The following is a 22,024-nucleotide window of genomic DNA, read 5'->3' as shown; positions in this document are numbered from 1 at the left end:
GAGAGGCCATCAGAGGGCACTGGATCCCTTAGAAGTGGAGTTACACTCATTTATGGAATCTGGGGTTTAAATTCCAGTCCTCATGACTGAGCAGCAACCACTCTTAACTGCCAGATGTTTTGAACACCCAAATTCACGATGTTTTGCTATTTATCAAACACTTGCTATTTATTCTTTTATTTTGGTTTGCTATATACTTAATAAACTGAACTCACTCAAAATTCGAAGCATGGACATTGTAGAGTATTCTCAGGACTGTACAGAATAGAAGCAAACCCCATCTCTGGGAGATAAAATCTGAAAGCAGGAACCTGTAGCTAGTGAACTGCTGAGCACCGAGAGCTGGCCATCAGCAGGACTGAGAACACTGAGCTAGCCCCAGCTGACTGGATCGCTAGATTGCAGCAATCTCTGCTTTCCTCCAGTGGCTCACTGCAGGCCAGGCTGGAGAGCACTGACACTAGGAACACAAGACGAGTTGTTCTTCAGTTCTCTCGCTTGTCCCTTTTCCCAATGAATTAACAGCACCCCTGGCTTGTGACATGGACCATTCACAGTCAACCTTGAGTCTCTGGAGAGAATGAGGAAGGTTCAAAAAGAGAGATGTTGCCTTGGGCTCTACCCCCTTGATTTTTGGAAAGCATCTCACTAAACTGGCTTATAAATCACGACAAACTTCCTGTCTCAGTCTCCCAAGTGATATATTGTTAGGGACCAAGATTTCAGGAACCAAACATGAACCATGGAAAGTACCAGCTAAGACAGAGAACAAGCCATAAACCCACCGCCCTCCCTTAGAGCAGTAACACCTGTTTGCTAACTGGAGGCCCCCAAAGATAAGAGCATTCCATGGTCAGGTAGCCTAGCAACAGATCAAATGGCCCATGACCAGTCACCTTAGCAGACTTCTTGTAGTTGCACGACCTGCGCGTCTCCCACATTCTGCACACCTTCCACGTCCCTTCCCCTTCCCTCCTTCCTGCCCCTTCCCCTCTTATGCTATATAAGCCATATGGAGGAAAATAAAGTTTGGTGGCTTGATCAGAATACTGTTTTGCTGCTGTCTCTTGTGTCCCCTGTCCTGTCATTCACTCCCACAGGTGGGTCACCCCGTTGAAATCCCGCTGGCCGGGGCAATATATGCCACCACATTTGGCTTAAAGAACTGCTGTTTGTCAGTACTGGGTTTGTCAATACAAGGACCTCCTGCAGCATGCTAAGCAAGCACTCTGCTACTGAACTAAATTCCCAGCTCTGAGAAGGATGCAGTCCTAAGGGACAAATGACTCTTCACCATCCCTAGGTTCACATCAAGCCCAAGCCATAGGTAAAACAAAATTCTGATTTCAACAACATCCCACTTCACCTGGCAGAAGCTACTCAGAAGGCTGAGGCAGAAGAATTTCAAGTTCAAGGCCTACTTGTGCTTTAGATATTTTCAATGCCAGCATAGGCAATGCAGAAAGACCTAGTCTCAAAATAGTGAAAGAGAATCTGGAGGAGAGATAGAGGCTACAGAGAAGGAATACTGACTGTTCTTCCAGAGCACCTAGATTAGATTCCCAGCATCTGCATGGCAGCTCACAAACATCTGTAACTCTAGTTCCATGGGATCCAACACTCTCATCCCACCTCCAATGGAACCAGGCATGCATATGGTGCACAGATATACATGTAGGCAAAAACACCCCATAATTAAATTAAAAAGAAAATAGGTTCTGAGACCTAGGGAAGCTGGTTCAGTGTGTAAAGAGATTTCTGTACAAGAATGAGGATCTGAGTTTGGATCCTTAGCACCCATGTAAAAAACCAGGTATGGTGTGTTCCTGGAATTCCAAGGCTGGAAGGCAAAGAAATAAGGATACCAGGGCCTGCTGACTAGCTAGTCTAGTCAATTTGAGGTGTACAATTTCGGTGAGAGACCCTGTTTCAAAAGATAAAGTAGCCTTTAAAGGTATTGATATACACCTTTAATCCCAGCACACAGAGGCAGAGGCAGGTTATGAGTTAGAAAGTTGTAGGAAAGTCAAGGCTACATAAAGAGACCCTGTCTCAGAAAAAAAAAAAAAAAAAAAAGTGATATTAAGTTAGAGTGACTACAGTAGATCCAACACTGATCTCTTGCTGTGGGATGTTCTGTATGTCAAATGTGTTGCTCTGATTGGGTAAAATAAAGTGCTGATTGGCCAGTAGCCAGGCAGGAAAGATAGGGTAGGCAGGACAAGGAGGAGGAGAATGATGGGAAGTGGGAAGGCTGGAGGAGGGACTGCCAGGCGCCATCATGAGAAGCAACACGTAAAGACACCGGTAAGCTACAAGCCACGTGGCAAAGTATAGATTAATAGAAATGGGCTAAATATAAGAGTAAGAGCTAGACAATGGTAAGCCTGAGCTAATGGCCAAGCAGTTTAAGTAATATAAATGTCTGAGTGATTATTTTATACATGGATTGTGGGACCACAGGAGGGCTTGGTGGCACCTGGAGAGAAGATCTCCAACTACAATCTCTGGCCTCTACATACTTGCATATCCACCAATATGCATGAGCACATTCACACATACACATGCACACAGAGAAATATATTGCTTTTAAAAGAATGGGTAAAAAAAAAAATAGGGCTGTGTGTGGTGGCACACTCCTTTAGTCCCAGCACTAGGGAGGCAGAGGCAGGTGGATCTCTATCAGTTTGGGAGGTCAGCCTGATCCACATAGTGAGTTTCAGGCCAGCCAGAGCTACACAGTGGGACCCCACCTCAAAACATTGAACTAGTGCATACCTTTAATCCCAGCACTCAGGAGGCAGAGGCAGGTGGATCTCTGTGAGTTCAAGGCAGAGTTCCAGGATAGCTAAGGCTGTTACACAGTAAAACTCTGTCTTAAGAAACAAAAAAACCTAACTAAACAAATAAAAATAAATCAAGGGGCTGGAGAGATGGCTCAGAGGTTAAGAGCACTGACTGCTCTTCCAGAGGTCCTGAGTTCAATTCCCTGCAACCACATGGTGGCTCACAACCATCTGTAATGAGATCTGGTGCCCTCTTCTGTATACATAATAAATAAATAAATCTTTAAAAAAATAAATCAATCAATAAACAAAATGTTCTTTTCTATTGCTAACTATGGAAATTATGATGTGTAAAAATTCATCAACATGGGGGGGCTGAAGAGATGGCTCAGAGGTTAAGAGCACTGGCAGTTCTTCCAGAGGTCCTGAGTTCAATTCCCTGCAACCACATGGTGGCTCACAACCATCTATAATGAGATCTGGTGCCCTCTTCTGGTGTGCAAGCATACACAAAGAACCCTGTATAGATAATAAATAAAATCTTAAAAAAAAAAATTCATCAACATGCCTATGAAACTGGCAGTATAGTGACCCTTTGTCATCCCTGTCAAAAGCTGCCAAAAGTAAGTTTTCTAAGTCAAATCACACTGAATTTCACAACTTCTCCATTCACTTGAAAAGGGAGAAAATATGCCTTTTCAAGTATTAAACAACTGTTTATGAATGACCTTCTATGACCAGAAAATTACTCACATGGTCAAAATGCACTAAAACTTAACTTTAGGCTGGGCGGTGGTGGCATATGCCTTTAATCCCAGCACTTGAGAGGCAGAGACAGAGGAATCCGAGTTCAAAGCCAGCCAGGTCTACAGAGTGAGTTCCAGGACAATAGCCAGGGCTACACAGAGAAACCCTGTGGCTCAGAGGTTAAGAGCACTGGCTGTTCTTCCAGAGGTCCTGAGTTCAATTCTCAGTTCATATGGTGGCTCACAACCATCTATAATGAGATCTAGTACCCTCTCCTGGAGGCAGAACACTGTATACATAGTAAAAAAAAGTTTAAAAAAAAAAAAACCCCAAAGCATCCCAACAACAACAAAGGGCCATGGGGCCTCCTGAAGATGGCTCACCAAGTAAAGGCACCTTTCACCAGGCAAGCATGACAACCTGAGTTGTGTCCTGGGACACACATGATAGGAGAGAAATGACCTTCAAAAATTGTCCTCTGACCTGCACATTACATACTATGGTATGTACATACACACACGCATGCATGCACGCACGCACGCACACAAAACTTGTAAATAGCCCATGGACACTGAAAAGTACCTGAGACTTGACACGTCTTGTTCTCTTTGGTGGAACATTCATTCTTGTTCCCCGCTCGGGGGAAGGCTGGATATCAGTACTGAGAACCTCAGCCTCAACTTTTTCTTTAATATCTAAATCTGGCATTTGTACACCCTTAAAGAGAAGGACACAAAAAGAGAAAATTTACTAATAAAACAAGTTTGAGAATGAGTGGAAAATTAGCAAATTTCCAGTAAGTTCCTAACACTACATGAAATCAGATGGCAATTCTGACCTCAAATTCAACTACAGGCTCGAAGCAATTCCTGACAAAGCCAACTCCGTTTTGCTTTTCAGAGTGTCTTATGTATTCTGTAAGGCACTGGACCTGGCCTGGAACTCTCTATGTAGCAGAGAATGATTCTGAATTTCTGATCTTCTAGGATTACAGGCATGCACCAATAATATACCAAGCTACCAATGGGCTTTGTTTGTATTTTTCAACATGCCCAGCAAGACTTCTTTTTATGGAAATTGAAAGCAAACACTAAAACGTAAGTAAAAATGCAAACTGTTTGAAAATAATGAAAAGGAACAAAATTAGATAACTTACTCTACTAGGTATCAAAATTTACTATAAGACAACAATACTAAAGAGAGTGCACTGGGGGTAGAGATGGCTCTGCAGTTAAGATCATGTACTGCTCTTGGATAGGACCCAAGTACGGTTCCCAACAATATCAGACAGCTCTCAACTGTCTATGACTCCAGCTCCTGAAGGATCCAACTTTTCTGACCTCTGTGGGCACTTGCACTCATTTGCACATACCCACATACAGACATACACAAACAGGACTGGAGAGATGGCTCAGCCATTAAAGGCTAGGTTCACAACCAAAACTGAACATGAAAAGACCTTTAAAAACAAAAGAGTACAGTATTGGTAATGGGGTAGACATATAGACAAGTTCCTATCTATGGGGAATTTGTTTCAAGCTCTCAGTAAATGTCTGAAACCCTCTATGCTTTTTCTGTACATTTATACTTAGGATATACCTTAACTTGCAAAAAAAATTTTTTTTAAATTTTATGTGTGCTGAATGTTTTGCCCCTGCATGTCTGGTGCCCTTGAAGGCCAGAGAAGGCACCAGATCCCCAGAAACTGGAGTTTCAGATAGTTGTAAGCTGCCATGCAGGTGGCTAAGAACTGAAGCTGGTTCCTTTGCAAGGGCATTCTGTGACTGAACATCTCTCTGACCCCAAAACTTTAACTTGTTTAAGATAATGACTATTGTTGGGCAGTGCAGGCACAGAGGAAAGTATATCTCTGAGGTCTATAAAAGGAGTTCCAAAGCTGGGCAGTGGTGGCACACGCCTTTAATCCCAGCACTCAGGAGGCAGAGGAAGGTGGATCTCTGTGAGTTCGAGGCTAGCCTGGTCTCCAAAGCAAGTTCCAGGAAAGGCGCAAAGCTACACAGAGAAACCCTGTCTCAAAAAACAAACAAACAAACAAACAAAAAAAAAAAGGAGTTCCAAGACAGCCAGGACTACACAAAGAAACCCTGTCTTACACACACACACACACACACACACACACACACACACACACAATCTAAAAAGAAAAGAAAGCAACGAATTTAAATCTTCAAACTGACATCACTATAAAACTGTCAAACAGCTACATCACAAATATCACAAAATATTTACAAAAATAATATATTTGAAAAAAAGATGCATCCAGAATAAATATCAAATCCATACAAGATTAGGTCAGCAGCTCAATTTTAATGAAAAAAGGTATGAGGAGACACTTCATGAAGATTACAATAATGCAAGGGAGCTAGAGAAGGCTCAGTGGTTGAGAGCACTCTCAGCCACTTGCAGAGGACCTGAGTTCCATTCCCAGCACCTATATGGCAGTTCACAAACCTCTTTAACTCCAGTTCCAGGGGATCTAACATTCTCTTTGGGCCTCCACATGCAACAGGCATGGTGCACATACATTTATATAAGAAAACACTACTACATATAAAATATTTTTTAAATGTTTTAAAGAAGATTATAATAATAGCTATTATAAACATGAAAGATGCAGTGATATCACTACTCTTTGAGAATGAAAATAAAAATTGCAACCAGAGACCATTACATACACACAAGAATGTTTTTAATTCAAAAAAGTCAACCATATCAAATGCTTGCTAGAACATGGAGAACCCAGATTTTTGTAAATATTTTGTGATATTTGTGATATTTGTGATGTAGCTGTTTGACAGTTTTATAGTGATGTCAGTTTGAAGATTTAAATTCATTGCTGTCTTTTCTTTTTAGATTGTGTGTGTGTGTGTGTGTATGCGTGTGTGTGTGTGTGTGTGTGTGTGTGTGTGTGTGTGGTGGATGACTTTAACACAGAGCAGGCACACAGAGCAGATGTTGTGGGAAAAAAAAAAAAAAAGCAGCAGCAGCAGCTGGACAGGTGAACAGGGTGAGAAGATAGGGACAGGGACAGGTGCCTACTTGGGGCTTGTTGGCTAGCCAGTAAAGCCCACTTGGAAGGCCAATGAGAAAGAAAAGCATTCAAGATTGAGCCATCATACCACCTCAAAAAGTTTAACAAGTTAAAATAAGTTAGACCTGAGCTAGAAGCTTTCTTCAGTTGGACGGTTTTCACAGTGCTAGAAGGTGCTATACATGCTGCTGCAGAGCCTTATCATCAACAATCATAGGGCATGCTTGACTACCAACTTGCCAGACATGATGGGCCTACTAGAATAATAGTGGCATGACAGCTAAGGTGTTAACCAATCACTTCATGCTTCACACTTTTTTGAGGACTGTTCCACAGAAGGGAAGTCATCTTTGATATTATACAGATAATCAAAAAACCCTATGGCTGGAAAGGTGTTAGACTTCCCCTACTGAGGAATTTACTGCTGTTATTTTGCTAAATGGTCAGGACATGCCTGTCATTGCACTGTAAATGTTTATGAGCATATACTAGTGCTGCTATCTGCTTTGATCAGAAAAGCTTCTCTCTGCAGTGTGTGGTGGTTCCTGCAAAGACTCGTAACTGATCAAAGTGCTGAGAATAGAGACTATTTAAGGCTCAGCCTCAAAAAGAACCTCTGAAATGTCTGCCTTAAGGTCTAGGCAACATTAGAAAAGAGGGGTTGGGTCTAGGCATAGCAGCTCACACAGTGAGACATTGTCTCAAAAAAAATAACAAAACAGACCAAAACCTTTTTCCTGAAACCATGAAGGTATGATGACACCCTTCATTGCCATTATCCTTTACCCTGTAAACCACTAGAAATAGCTAACTTTTAAACTTTTTCTTCTCAAAATTTGGTGCTTAGAGAAAGCTATCCTCACTTTGCCATGCATAAACTTATCACTTACAGTGAATATCACTTGAAGTTTATACTTGTCAAATTAAATTTATGCACTCTAAGAACAATGATGCATCTTACCATAAGGCTGACACCAGACTGGAAAAGCTCATATGGGTAGAGAATTCTTTCATAGTGTGACTTCAAAAGAGACCCAGTTCCTTTTCCTGGCAGATATCCCAAGCGGCTACCCACTTTAGACCATTTCTTCTCTTTGGTAACTATTTCAAAACCTCCTTTGCTGGCAACAATCTGAAAAGGAAATAGTAATTCTTTAAGAAAAGATGTTAGGGGCTAGAGAGATGGCTCAGAGGTTAAGAGCACAGGCTGCTCTTCCAGAGGTCCTGAGTTCAATTCCCAGCAACCCCATGGCAGCTCACAACCATCTGTAATGAGATCTGGTGCCCTCTTCTGTCATGCAGGCAGAAACACTGTATACATAATAAATAAGTAAATCTTTTAAAAAAAAAAAAAAAGAAAGAAAGAAAAAAGAAAAAAAAGAAAAGATGTTAGTTCCAAGCATCCTAACTTCTATAATCTCAAAAAATAAAAGCTTTCCCTCCAGAGCTGCAGGTAGGGTGTTTGCCTAGTATACATGAAGCCCTGAGTTGATCCCCAGTACCAGAAATCCTGGTTGTGGTAGTGCACACCTGTAATTCCAGCTCTTAGGAGGTGGAGGCAGTAGGACTTTTGACATTCAAAGTCATCTTTGGCTACATAGTAAGTTGGAAGCCAGATTAGGATACATGAGATCCTGACTTTAAAAATAAAAAAGTAGGCCAGCAAGATAGTTCAGCAGGTAGAATCTTGCTGACAAGCATGTTGAACAGAGTTCCAGCCCTGGAACCCACATGGTAGAAGAAGCAGTTTCTATATTATGCTCTGACTTCCACAAACACTTCATGTCCAACATCGAACAGGTGCATACACACAAAATTAATGTTTTAAAAGTAAAGTTTCACCAAGTAAGTAAAATTCCAGCATCCTAATTCTATATCTTGTCTGCTAAATATAAAAATTATTCTGGACTTAAAATGTGTATTTCCTTTTAGTAAACTGATACTCTGTTAACATACAAAAGAATACAAGGAGTTTTATAAATATCAAATCTTCAAATTTAATGTTATAGGATCTACTTTCAAAGAAATGCACTCAAAAGTATTTAATAATTTTTTTAAAGGTCTACTTATTTATTATGTATACAGTGTTCTGTCTGCATGTATGCATGCAAGCCAGAAGAGGGCGCCAGATCTCATTACAGATGGTTGTGAGCCACCATGTGGATGCTGGGAATTGAACTCAGGACCTCTGAAGAGCAGCCAGTGCTCTTAACAGCTGTCACTGGGCTATATTCTTTTTCTTTTTTTTAAATTAAATGTTTACTTATTAAAATTTTTTTTCATTTTACATACCAACCCCAGTTCCCCCTTCCTCTCTTTCTCCCGCCTCCTCACCTCCCTCCCACTCTACCCCCATCCACTCCTCAGAGTGGGTAAGGCCTCCCATGGTAGTCAACAAAGTCTGGCATACCAAGTTGAAGGAGAGCCTAGCCTCTCCCCATTGTATCAAGGCTGAGCAAGGTATCCCACCACAGGGAATAGGCTCCAAAAAGTCAGTTCATGCACCTGGGATAAGTCCTGGTCCCGCTGCCAGGGACCCCACAAACAGATCAAGCCACACAACTGTCACCCACATTCAGCGGGCCTAGTTCAGTCCCATGCAGGTTCCTGAGCTGTCAGTCCAGAGTCAGTGAGCTCCAACTAGCACCGGTCAGCTGTCTCTGTGGGTTTCCCCATCATGTTCTTGACCCCTCTTCTTATGCCGAATGCCGTTTATAGAGGAGGGAGGAGGTCTTAAATACAGGGTTACAGCACAATGGGAGAACCTGGGATGGCAGAAGTTCGCTTCTGATTTTTTTTTTTTCGAGCTAAGGATCAAACCCAGGGCCTTGCGCTTGCAGGCAAACTCTCTACCATTGAGCTAACACCACCCCCACCCATCCCCACCCCCCGCCCTGATGTTTTACAATCCTGCATCTAAGCAATTAACGGACAAGGAGCTTCCCTTAAGCATTCAGGAGGATGGAATCTCGCAGGGAATTAGCATAGGGAGGATATCAAGGTCAAGGTCAGCAAGAAAGGCAACAGTTACCCAAACCGGAGCCAGGGACCCACCTCCCCCTTTTACTAAAAAATGAGCTTCTGACTTAGGTTGCATGGGGCCCGTAGGTCTTTTAGACCTACAAGTCAGAGTAAAAAATTACTATATAACACATAGACCTGTAAAGGGAAAAGCATCATAAACCTATTATTTGGAAATATAAGAGTTCAAAACCAAAAACATCCCAAAGAACTGCAAGTAACTAGTATGAGGAATAAAAATGGATGTGGAGAAAGAGAATGATTTTCATTTGAAGTCTCATTTATTTTTGTAAAAGCCATCAAGATGGTTCATCACATAAAAGTACCTGCTGGCCTATGCCTGAGAGACTTTGACTCTGTGGCACCCATAGTGGAAGGAGAATCAACTCCTGTGACCTCCTCATATGCACCATGGCACACAAAAACACTATTTTGTAACATAATGACATTTTTAAAAACTATTCTTAGCCGGGCGGTGGTGGCACACACCTGTAATCCCAGCACTCGGGAGGCAGAGGCAGGTGGATCTCTGTGAGTTCGAGACCAGCCTGGTCTACATAGTGAGTTCCAGGACAGCCTCCAAAGCTACAGAGAAACCCTGTCTCAAAAAACCAAAAAACAAAAAGCAAACAAACCAACAAAAAAACTATTCTTTTTTAGAAGTATAACTGTGTCGAGCATTAACAAAATGTTGAGGGATGAAGAGGTGGATGAGTGGTAGCAGGTCTGACTAGCATATGTGTGGTATTTGATTCTAACCCCAGTAATACAAAAACAAACCAACAAAATGAATAAATTTGTTTTTTAAAGGGCTATGGGGCTAGAGATGGATCAGCAGTTAAGACCACTTACAGGATAAAACAAAACAAAAACAAAAACTATGACAGCTATGTGTCTCGATCTGTTTGTGGGGTCCCTGGCAGTGGGACCAGGACTTATCCCAGGTGCATGAACTGACTTTTTGGAGCCCATTCCCTGTGGTAGGATACCTTGCTCAACCTTGATACAATGGGCAGGGGCTAGGCTCTCCTTCAACTTGGTATGCCAGACTTTGTTGACTACCATGGGAGGCCTTACCCACTCTGAGGAGTGGATGGGGGTAGAGTGGGAGGGAGGTGAGAAGGTGGGAGAAAGAGAGGGAGGGGGAACTGGGGTTGGTATGTAAAATGAAAAAAAATTTTTTTAATAAATATATTTAAAAAAAAAAAAAAGCACTAGGGAACCGCAGTATTTAAAAAACAAAAAAACCTTAAAAGGCATACACTTAACGACTTTGAAATTTAATGCTGGAAGTCAGTATTTTCTCCAGTTTTTTACGTGAGCCTCTTACCAGAAAATATATTAATTAAATAATCACCTAATGATTGAAAAGAAACATGACATTGGAGTTAAGAGCCCTGTAGAGGCTATAAAAATGTTCTGGATCTTGATCTGGGTAGTAGTCATACAGATGTGTAATACATTTACTGAAATGAACATTTCACATCTGTGCATTGTGCCCTACGTTCCATTTAAAGGTAAAAGAAAAAGCGCGTGAAGCAGCACATGAGCGGCATTTAAGGAACAGTTGTACCACAGGGTATGAATAAACAAAGAGTCCACTTCGGTCGCCACCGTTAGCACTCTCAACGGTTAGGGGAAGATGTCCACTAGCACCTAAGGAATGCACTAAGTGCTGGAGATGGCTCAGCAGCTGGAGTACTGCTTCTTCCAGAGACCCCCCAGGTGTTGACTCACAACTCTCGGCAATGGCAGTTCCAAAGGACTGGAAACTCTCTTCTCATTTTCACAGGCACTGCGTGCACATGGTACACAGACTTACACGCAAGTAAAACACCCAGATACATAAGATAAAAATAGATATTAAAAACAAAAGACAAAACTCCAACAAATCCTTACAAATTTAACCTAACAACGTATTTCTAGTAAGTTCTCTTCAGTATCTAAACAAGATACATGAAGCCAGGCATGGTGGTATGGCGGCACATGCCTCTATTTGCAGCACTCAGGAGCAAAGGTGGAAGGATCACCATGAACACTAGGCCACCAGAGGCTACCTGGTGAGTAAAGGCCCAGGCTTTAAAAAGAGAAAAAGGCCAAATCCCAAATATTTTATAAGATTTATTCCCAACAAAAGGAATTAGATTTCTCAAGATGCAATTAAACAATATGAATTACAAATGTGACACTGGCATTCTGATGAGGTTACCTCTAAAAAAGAAATGCAATCTAACTTCGGATTAAACCAGTATTGACTTTTTTTTAATTTTTAAAAAAGATTTATTTATCATATATAGCATTCTGTCTGCAGGCCAGAAGAGGGCACCAGATCTCAGTACAGATGGTTGTGAGCCACCATATGGTTGCTGGGAATTGAACTCAGGACCTTTGGAAGAACAAGCAGTGCTCTTAACCTCTGAGCCATCTCTCCAGCCCCCAGTATTGACTTTTTTTTTTTTTGAGCTGAGGCTTGAACCCAGAGCCTTGCGCTTGCTAGGCAAGCGCTCTACCACTGAGCTAAATCCCCAACCAGTATTGACTTTTTAATTGGGGGTGAAAAAAAAATCACTGGAAGTTAAATTAAATGTTTTGGTGGTAGTGTTTGGGGGGTTTTTGGGTTGTTGTTTTTCTACAAGATTTTTATTATTTTTTTAATCATGTGTATTAAGTGTATCTGTGTGAGTATATGCATGCAAGTGCGGGTGCCCAGAGAGTCTAGAAGAAGGTATCAGATCCCTTGGAGTTGAAGTTGTGAATGCTGCGAACCAAACATGTCCAATGCAAGAGCAGTTAACTCTAAATCATCTCCACAGCCTGTTTGTTTTAGAGACAGTCTTACTATTTAATAGCCCAGGCTGGCAAAGAACCCAATGTAACTCAGGCTGGCCTTGAATTTGTAGCAATACTTCTACCTAAGCCTCTTGAGTCCTGGGATTACAAATGTATAATACCATACCTGGCTAAGAGTGTGTGTGCGAATCAGAGAGACAGAGAGACAGAGGCAGAGGGAGACAGGGAGAGGGAGAGGGAGGAGAGGAAGGGAGATAGAGGGAAAGAGGGAGATGGAGGGTGGGGAAGGGGGAGAGGGAGAGAGAGAGAGAGAGAGAGGGAGGTCTTTTTTTTTAAAGACAGGATCTCACTATGTAGCACTGGTTGGCCTAGAACTCACTACTTAGACCAAGATGGCCTCACTCTGAGAGATGTTCTGAGTTATTTGTACACTGTGAAGATGTATTTGCTGCAATTGGTGTAATATAAAGCTGAACAGCTGATAGCTAGGCAGGTGGTACAGGTAGGATTTCTGGAGAGAGAAAGGAAGAGATGAATTGAGGTGCACAGAAGATGCCATGAAGACACAGTAAGTCGGACATACAGAATAAAAGAAAGGTAAAAAGCCACATGGTAAAATGTATACTAATAAAAGCAGGTTAATTTGAGTTCTAAGAGCTAGTGGCACAAGAGTAAGCTAAAGCCAAGCTTTCATAACTAATAATAAAGTCTCCCTGTCATTTTTGTGAGCTGGCAGCATAAAAAAAAAAAAAAAAACAAAACTGTCTACAGAGGGAGAGCTGCCTCTACCTCCCAAGTGACAGGATTAAAGGTATGGACCAACCATGCCTAGCCAAAGGAGAAGTCTTCCTTTTCTTTTTAATGATTTCATTTATTTATTTTATGTGCATTTGTTTTTGTCTGCATGCATGCATGTCTGTTGTGTGACAGTATCTGATCCCCTGAAACTGGAGTTACAGTTATGAGCTGTCATGTGGGCACTGGGAATTGAACCTAGGTCCTCTAGAAAAGCAACCAGTGCTCTTAACCACTGAGCCATCTCTCCAGCCCCAAAAGAGAATCCTTAAAAGAAACTTTTAGGGGCTAGAGAGAGAGCTCAGTGGTTACAATCAATTGCTATGCAACTGTGAGGACATGAGTTTGCTACTAGTACCCACATAATAATCTAGGTAGGGTTTCAAGTGTACCCGAAACTCCAACGCTGTAGAAAACAGAGACAGGAGGATTGCTAGGGCTTGCTGGATTCCAGGTTCATGAACTTAGTTTTCAGGACCTTGCCTCAAAGGAGTAAGGTCGTGGTTCTTAGCCTTCCTAATGCTGCAACTCTTTAATATACTTCCTCATGTTGTGTTGACCCCCAACCACAAAATTATTCCATTGCCACTTCATTATTTTTACATTTTACTTCATTTTTCTACACTTATGAACCGTAATGCAAATATCTGATATGCAAGTTTTCTGGCACAAGTGTGGGGTTGCGACCCACAGGATAAAAACTGCTGGAGTAAGTAGAGAGGAACACTCAATGCCTTTCTCTGCTTCCAAATGTATGCGCGCTCGCGCTCGCTCTCTGCTCTCTCTCTCTCTTTCTCTCTCTCACACACACACACACACACACACACACACACACACACACAAAGAAATTTTATAGGTCAGGCATGCTTTTGTATGCCTATGTAAATTTGATGCCACTGAGGGCAGGGTTGGGGACACAGTTCAGTGGGTTGTGATGTGACCTCCACATATGCACAATGCAGCATGTGTGTGTACAAACACACAAAGTCTGAGACCAGCTTGGTCTAAATAGAAAATTTGAGGCCAGCCATATAGAAGATCCTGTCCCCAAAAAAGAATGAATTGATCTTTATAAATTAATTAATTAATTAATTAATTAATAGGTGGTGGTGGCCCATGCCTTTACTCTCAGGACTTGGGAGGCAGAGACAGGCAGATCTCTGTGAGTTCAAGGCCAGCCTGGACTTCAAAGTAATTCAAAGTGAGTTCTAGGACAGCCAGTGCTACTACACAGAGAAACCCTATCTCCCCCACACCAAAAAAAAAAAAAAAAATCCAAAAAACAAAAACACACAAATAACAAAAAACAAAAACCACCTACACCAAAACAAATAAACACAAAAAAAGAAAGATTATTTAAAATTCTTAATTTAATGAATCACAAACCTCTGCTCAATTTCTTCATGGGAGGACTGGGCACAAACTAAGCATCTACTCACTATCACTGATCTATATTTCAGCTCCTGTTAAACTTCTAAGCCAAGTATTAGCCTTACCTTGCTTAAAGCATACAAATCCAGGATTTTTCTCTCAACCACGGGGATCTTCAAAGTAGATCCTTGAAGTTCCCAAAACTTTGCCAGTTGATCCAAGAAGTCCAATCTCACTCTAGTCATTGCCTAAAATTATTAAAATACAGAAATCAAAAACACAGGGCTAGGATTAGTGGTAGACCATATGTCCAGCATGCTCAAGGCTCTAGGTTCAATTCCCAGTACTGAGAGAGAGAAAGCAAGGCCAGCAAGGGGGCTTAGCAGGTGAAAATGCTTGCCACCAAAACCCGATGACCCAAGTTCAATAATTAGATCCCCTAACAGAAGGAGAGTAGATCTTAGTATGGAACTTGGGTTGTTTGGCTGCCGGAAGATTTGGTAAACTGAATGTTAGCAGGCTTGGACAAGGAAAACAGCCAACACAAGTGGAGCTTCTACTACAAGTACAATGACAGCTGTGAATAATGATCATGTTGTAATATGTCAACACCTCACTGACCAGCAAAAGGCCTGAAACCTTTTGTTATCTTTGCCTCCAATCGGAGAAAAGTATCAGTGCCTCAGTCATGTCTACCTCAGTTTCACCTTCTTCCCCATCATCCTGTCCGTGGTGGCTGTCTCTCTCACTTTCAGCTGCTATTATTATTATTATTATTATTATTATTACTATATGTCTTAAAGATTTATTTTTATGTGCATTGGTATTTTGCCTGCATCTATGTCCATGTGAGGGTATCAGAACCTCTAGAACTGGAGTTGTAAGCTGCCACGTGGGTGCTGGAAATTAAACCTGGGTCATCTGTAAAAGCAGCCAGTACTCTTAACCCCTGAACCATCTCTGCAGCCCAAGCTACCCTTCTTAATAAAATTCTTTGCTAGATGTTTAAAGAAAGCCTTTCCCTCCATTTAAGGCCCTGTTTATGCTGTTTTGGTTCATTTTTGTTGTTATTGTTGTTTTTACAGTGTATGGTGTAGTATGCCTAAGGATACTAAAAGAGGGCATCTGATTCCCCTGGAACTAGAGCTCTAGCAGGTGGCAAACCACCATGTGGATGTTGGGGATCCAACCCAGGGCCTCTGAAAGAGCAACAAGTGCTCTTAACCACAAAGCCATCTCTCCAACCACTGTTAAGCTGTTTAAATGTGATTCTGTTTCTTTCTAATGTTCTCCTACCTAAAGGCACAATACTTGTCTATAGGTCCTTTCTCTTAATAAACTTCATTCCTAAAGAGTAATTATTTGTCAGCTCCTTTCCTGAACTAACTAACCACTGCTGCCTCCATTTTTACATCTAACAATATAAAAATATCATAATGAAATCCGTTATTTTGTATGCTAACATAAATTTAATTAGGAAAAAAAATTCCCAAGTTTGGAGCTGAGCATCATGGCAAAAGCCTTTTGTAACCCCAGTACACTCAGGAGGCTGAAACAGGAGGATTGCCATGAATTCAAAGCTAGCCTGGGCTACATAGTAAGTTCTAGACCAGACCACATTGGCTACGAAGAAAGACTGGCTCAGGAAGGTGAGAGTGGAGGGATAGGGGCTGGGGGAGCAGCTCAGTCGGTGGGAGTGCTTGCCTAGCTTCCCCAAGGCCAGGGTTCGATCCCTAGCATCATATAAACTGGCGCAGTGATGCACACCTGTGACTCCAACAGATGAGAGAGGCAGGAAGATCAGGAGATTCAGGTAGGCCTGGGCTATATATCAAGCTAAATGACATCTTGGTCCATATGAGACCATGTTTCAAAAAAGGGAAAGACAGACAGACTTCTGCTTCTCTAAAAGCAAGCCCTGGATTTTCTATTATGAAAATATGTAACCGGGAGGTGGTGGCACACGCCTGTAATCCCAGCACTCAGGAGGCAGAGGCAGGTGGATCTCTGTGAGTTCGAGGCCAGCCTGGGCTACAGAGTGAGATCCAAGACAGGATCTAAAACTACAGAGGAAACCTGTCTCAAACATCCAAAAAAAAAAAAAAAAAAACAAAACAAAAAAAAAACAAAAACAAAAACCACACACACACAACATGTTTTGCAAATGGCACACACCTTTAATCCCAGCACTCGGGAGGCTGAGGCAGAGGCAGAGGGATTTTTGTGAGTTCCAGGACAGCCAGGTCCACACAGAGAAACCCTGTCTCAAAAAACTAAAGGGGAAAAAAAAAAAAAGAAGAAAAAGAAAGGAAATATGTTTTAAAAAGTAGTTTTCTATTATCTCAGTTAAGTGAAGAAGAAAAAATGTAGTAACTACTTGAAACAATCTTAAAAACACTTTTCTCAAATATCAAATAACTATTATTCTATTAAATCCTAGTTAACATAAACTCTGGGTCCTAGCACATGAGCTTTTCAAAGTTCTATTTAAAATCCTAAGGCAAGCAATCAGGAGGCTGGAGCTATAAGGCATTTGCTTGGTCTGTGTGAAGCCCTGAGTCCCAAACACCACCACCACCACCACTCAGAGAAAAACAAACAAACAAACAAACAAACAAACAAAAAACAGAAAGCAGAAACACTGGTCTAATACTCACCTCAAGTTCATTCAGGCGCTGGACTCTGGGAGTGAAACGGAAGGTTTTTACTTCACATGCAAATGGAGGTTGCCAATCCTAAAAGAAAATAATTATTCTGGTAATTTATCATGGAGTTGCCACAAATAATAGTAACAGCATATTAGCATATGTAAGTCTTCACTATAAAGACAGAAAGAACAATATTCTTAAAGAAAGTTTTCATTTTAATGATACTTGGAAAAGCAATTCTCAAATCTTACCATCCCACAATTCACAATTACACTCTCCAAGGTTATCCAGAAAGAACACAAGAGCTTGGAAAACACGAAACAGTGTCCAATAAACAAACAAGTTTACCAAGTAAAACTTAAAACAAAAAAGAACCCAGTGACTAGATATGGAACATGCCGGTAATCCTAGTACTCAGGAGGCAGGATCGAGAGTTCCAAGTCAGCCTAGACTACATAGCTTGACCATCTCAATAGCAACAACAAAAATCACCTTCATACTTGCTAGAAAAGGAAACAGACTGTAAAATGTTCACACTCAGAAACTGGTTCTACTCTTAACAGGGCATAGGATCTCATTTGAACAGTATCTGACTTGACCCTGGTGCTGACCGTCCAGCAACAACTGGACAAGGTTTTTCTCTCATGTTGCTGGGGATTGAACCCAGGGCCTTGGAGCACTCTCCCCACCCTAACAACATTATTTGGAAAGCACTGGTCTAATTAATAAAGGAAAAAATACTTGTGACCTTGGGCATATAACTTAACCTCTTAGGGAATTAATTCTGCACACAAGGTAGTATCTGCTTTCCTAACCTTAAAAATCGAGGATAATTAACCAACTTATAGGCAAACTTGATTATTTATATTACAATTCTGAAATCTTTCTTATATCAAGAGATTTCAACGTTTTCCTCTATGCCCATTTATTGACCAATTCTCCCTAAACCTCTACATTTTAAAAAAATAATTAATGAATGCTCTTTTTCTTCCCAAGGATGCCTTCTCTAGTTGCAGTAGTAATTAGCTGGGGGGGAGGGGTCTAGTCTAGTGACATCATCATGGGGTCAAGTACAGCTCGGATGACATTTTAAGAAACCTGAGTTAGTGGCCTGCAAAGGTCTGATAAACGGGGCATTAGCAGGCTTGGACACAGAAAAGAGCCGACAGAAGCGTAGTTTTTAGTATGCAAACACAATGATTGTGCATGAGCGCACGACGTGACACGTCAAACACCTTTCCTCGAAAGGGCCTGAAGCCTTTGGTTACCCTTACCTCCCATCCAAGGAACAGTATCCGTGCCCAAGTTAAGTTCTGCAAGGAAAAGGCCCCAGAGACACTACTTTCTCTGGTCTGAGGGCGGACCTGAGAGCTAGTGAGACGGCTCAGCCGTGAGGTCCAAGCCCGACAATCTGAGTTCGATCCCTGAGACCCACACAACGCAGGAGACAATCGACTCCCACAAAATGTCCTCTGACCTCTCCGCGCGCACGCGCGCACACACACACACACACACACACACACACACACACACATGTAAAAGTGGACGTGAAACTACCTAAGAAACCAAGGCGAGACATCCTCCAACGTAGCCCCGGATTACCAAAACCTGAGGGAGGGGCGACATGAAGGCAGAGAAGACCCGAACCAGGAAAGGCGACAGCAAGAGTAACGACCCTCCCGTCCCGTCCCGTCCCGTCCCCGGCCCCCGGCCGCCACACACCCCTCCCCCGACCCCGCTACCTTGGGAGGACGGATTTTGCAGATGCCCGTTTTCTCAGCCAAAGGCCGGATGCGGCCGATAAAACTGAGAGGGTCTGAGAACTCCTCCCAGCTGGGCTCGAAGACCGGGCACTCGGGCGGCGGCACGAACTCCGCCGCGTAGCCCCCCGGGCCCACGCCCGCCATGGCACTAGCCAGGGGGTCCCCGAAGTGCACCAGCGGGGCGAGGCTGGGTGACGGCCACCAAGCCGGCTCACGTCCCCTCACAGGGGCCGCAGAGCATCTTCTCAGGCGAGAACCGGTCCTCGCAGAAAACCCAGAAGCGCTTCCTCCGGGCGTTTGTTATTGTTTCCTTCAGGGCTTTTCCTCTCGGGGCCGGGACGCTTCCGGAAGTTAACGTACTGCCAAATCAGTCCGCCGCCGCAGGAAACAGAATCCCCCCCGCCTCCACACACACCCCGCCGCGACGTCTAGTCGGGGCCTGCCGCCTTCCCCCGTTTCATGGCAGCCCCGGCGTGGCTTCTTCTCGGCTTGCCCGCCAAAGTTCTGCGCCCTCGGCCCACGCTGGGTGCGCGGCCTCGGAAGGCTCCACGACCTCGAGCGAAGGCGAGGGAGCAGCTAGCCCGCAAGGTGGAGCGCGCTCTTCCGGCGCGCGGAGGAATGTGTAATGCCTCAGAGAGCAGAGGTTCTGTTTCCGGGGAGGAGGTTCCTCTTCCTCTTTGTGTCGGGCCTGGCCCAGGCGCTCGGCCTCGTCTGTTCCGCGAGAGCCGTTTTTAACTCGGCTGGCTCGCGTCCGGCCAAGTCGCTGACTCTTGACGGCATCCCCGCGTCTCTGATCTCCCCAACGCGAGTCCGTTACGGCTAACCTAACGTGGTCTCTGTCCTCCGCGCTCTCGCTTCTCCGCGACCGGCTGCTTGGTTGCGGTTCATCTCCGTCGGCAGAGCCGCAGAGCCGGCCTGAGCCGGCAGCCGCCAATGGCTGTTCTCACCCACCGGGAGCTAGAGCGCCCTGGCCTTGCTAGGCTAGCTGTTGGCAGCCGTCCTCAAGCCTCGCACTTGAGAAGTAAGCAGGTCCTGAAAAGACCTGCTGTAACTTTTTTTTTTTTTCCCCTATGAAACTGGTCACCTTGTCAGAAACCTCTATGTGTAAGGCCGGGCATGATTGCGCACGCCTAGAGTTCCGATCATCCAAGGCTGTATAATGAAGCCCTGTCTCAAAAAAATAAAAGCCATGTTGCTGGTATACGCTCCTATAATTCCTTTGTACGTTTAAGCTTGTTTCAGTAAGATGAAGAAGGCAAGAACAGGCTCCCAAAAGTTGTCCTGTGGCTTCCACATGCCTGGTGTGTGTGTACATAAATAACACCCACAATGATAAATGATTCAGGAGCAAAAGGAAATGCATGCCTGGTTGTGTGTGTGTGTGTGTGTGTGTGTGTGTGTGTACGTAAATAACGCCCACAACAATGATAAATGATTCAGGAGCAGTCCGAACTGCACATGAATTTGAGGTCTGGGGGGAGACCTTGTCTAAATAAGAAAACACCCTGAGTGGTGGCACAGGACTATGAACTCAACACTGGGAAGGAGATGTAAGAGCACCACTACTTCAAAGCCCACCTGCTACACATACTGAGTTCCAGGTCAGTCAGTATGTGGCAAGGGCCAGAACAATGGCACAATGGCTCAGCTGGTAAGGGCACTTTGCCACCAAGCCTGAAAACCTGAGTTTCATTTCTGGAACCCACATGGTTGACTTCTGCTAATCAGAAGATTGGCCCACCTTCTCAGGAAAGTGGCAAAATGGACTCTAGTTTATTCACTTATTTCTCTGGTACTAAAAATTGAACCCAAGTCCTTGAATATATTAGGCAAATGTGCTCCTGAGATTAACTCCAGTCTGGTCTCCATTTCTTGCTTTAAAAAAAGTGATGTACAAACAGATATGGACACAGGAAGGTATGACATTGTATATAAGTAATAGTTTATAACAAGACTTAGATTGTTTAGTACTTAATCTAGAAAACCAAAGTATGCGCACATAAAAAGAAAATAGTGGAATTCAAAATTTAAAAGTCATCAAAATAATTTTTTTCATTAAGCATGCAATCAAAATAGCTTGTTAGTGAGAGTTGATCCCCAGCAGCACATAGAGCAGAGGTAGGAGAGTATCCCTGTCATCACAGCACTTAGGAGATGGAAGGATCATAATTTCAAGATCATCCTCAGCTAACCAGGTCTTTTATCCTGGGATAAAAGAATGACAACAAAAAAAGGCAACTTTTGAGGAAAAATAAATCATTTCAAGTGCCACATATGTATCTGTAATTTGCTTTGTCGGTGTTAGAGTAGTGTGAAATTAATATCGAAGTCTGGTAGTTATTTGGCAAGGCTGTGAGATATGACCTCTGATTTATTTTATTTTTGAGACAGGGTTCTACCTGAGTCATCCAGACTATTATTGTACTGAACCCAAAGGATCTCAGCCTCCCCAGTATCTGGGACTACAAATATACACCACTCATTAATTAATTTTTTTAATTAATTAATTTTTAATTAATTAATTTTTTTCAAGGCAGAGTTTCTGAACCCACTCTGTAGACCAGGCTGTCCTTGAACTCAGAGATCTACCTACCTCTGCCTCCTGTGCCACCACTGCTTGGCCAGTTTTTATTTATTTTTCTGAACTTTTTTTTTTTTTTCGAGACTGAACTTATTTTTTAATACAATAAAACCTCACAAAATCAGAATAACAGGTGAGGTAAATCTCATCATATAACAAAGGTTTAAAAATACTGAATTTCAGCCGGGTGGTGGTGGCGCACACCTTTAATCCCAGCACTCAGGAGGCAGAGCCAGGCGGATCTCTGTGAGTTCGAGGCCAGCCTGGCTGGTCTACAAAGCGAGTTCCAGGAAAGGCACAAAGCTACACAGAGAAACTCTATCTCGAAAAACCAAAAAAAAAAAACAAAAACAAAAAACCTGAATTTCTGCTGGTCGGTGTTGCATGCCTTTAATCCCAGAACTCAGGAAGCAGAGGCAGGTCTCTGTGACAGGCAGGTCTCTGAGAGTTTGAGGCCAGCCTGGTCTACA

General features: G+C 42.9%; 1 protein-coding gene across 1 annotated transcript in view; it reads right to left on the bottom strand.

Moving 5' to 3' along the window:
• Nucleotides 1–19,611, bottom strand: part of Kdm5a (lysine demethylase 5A) — a 91,065-nt gene extending 71,454 nt beyond the window's left edge. Inside the window, exons 1-5 of the mRNA XM_036180890.1 lie at nt 18,953–19,611; nt 17,220–17,297; nt 14,688–14,810; nt 7,547–7,717; nt 4,116–4,250 (exon numbers count right to left, since the gene is read on the bottom strand). Of these exons, the coding sequence (XP_036036783.1) occupies nt 4,116–4,250; nt 7,547–7,717; nt 14,688–14,810; nt 17,220–17,297; nt 18,953–19,117 (672 nt within the window). The 5' untranslated portion in view covers nt 19,118–19,611. The remainder of the gene's footprint in view (nt 1–4,115; nt 4,251–7,546; nt 7,718–14,687; nt 14,811–17,219; nt 17,298–18,952) is intronic.
• Nucleotides 19,612–22,024: the final 2,413 nt, after the last annotated feature.

This window comes from Onychomys torridus, chromosome 3 (assembly GCF_903995425.1).
Source record: "Onychomys torridus chromosome 3, mOncTor1.1, whole genome shotgun sequence".
Classification (NCBI taxonomy): domain Eukaryota; kingdom Metazoa; phylum Chordata; class Mammalia; order Rodentia; family Cricetidae; genus Onychomys; species Onychomys torridus.
The sequence above is the reverse complement of the archived record's forward strand: the minus strand, read 5'-3'. Positions and strand labels throughout refer to the sequence as shown.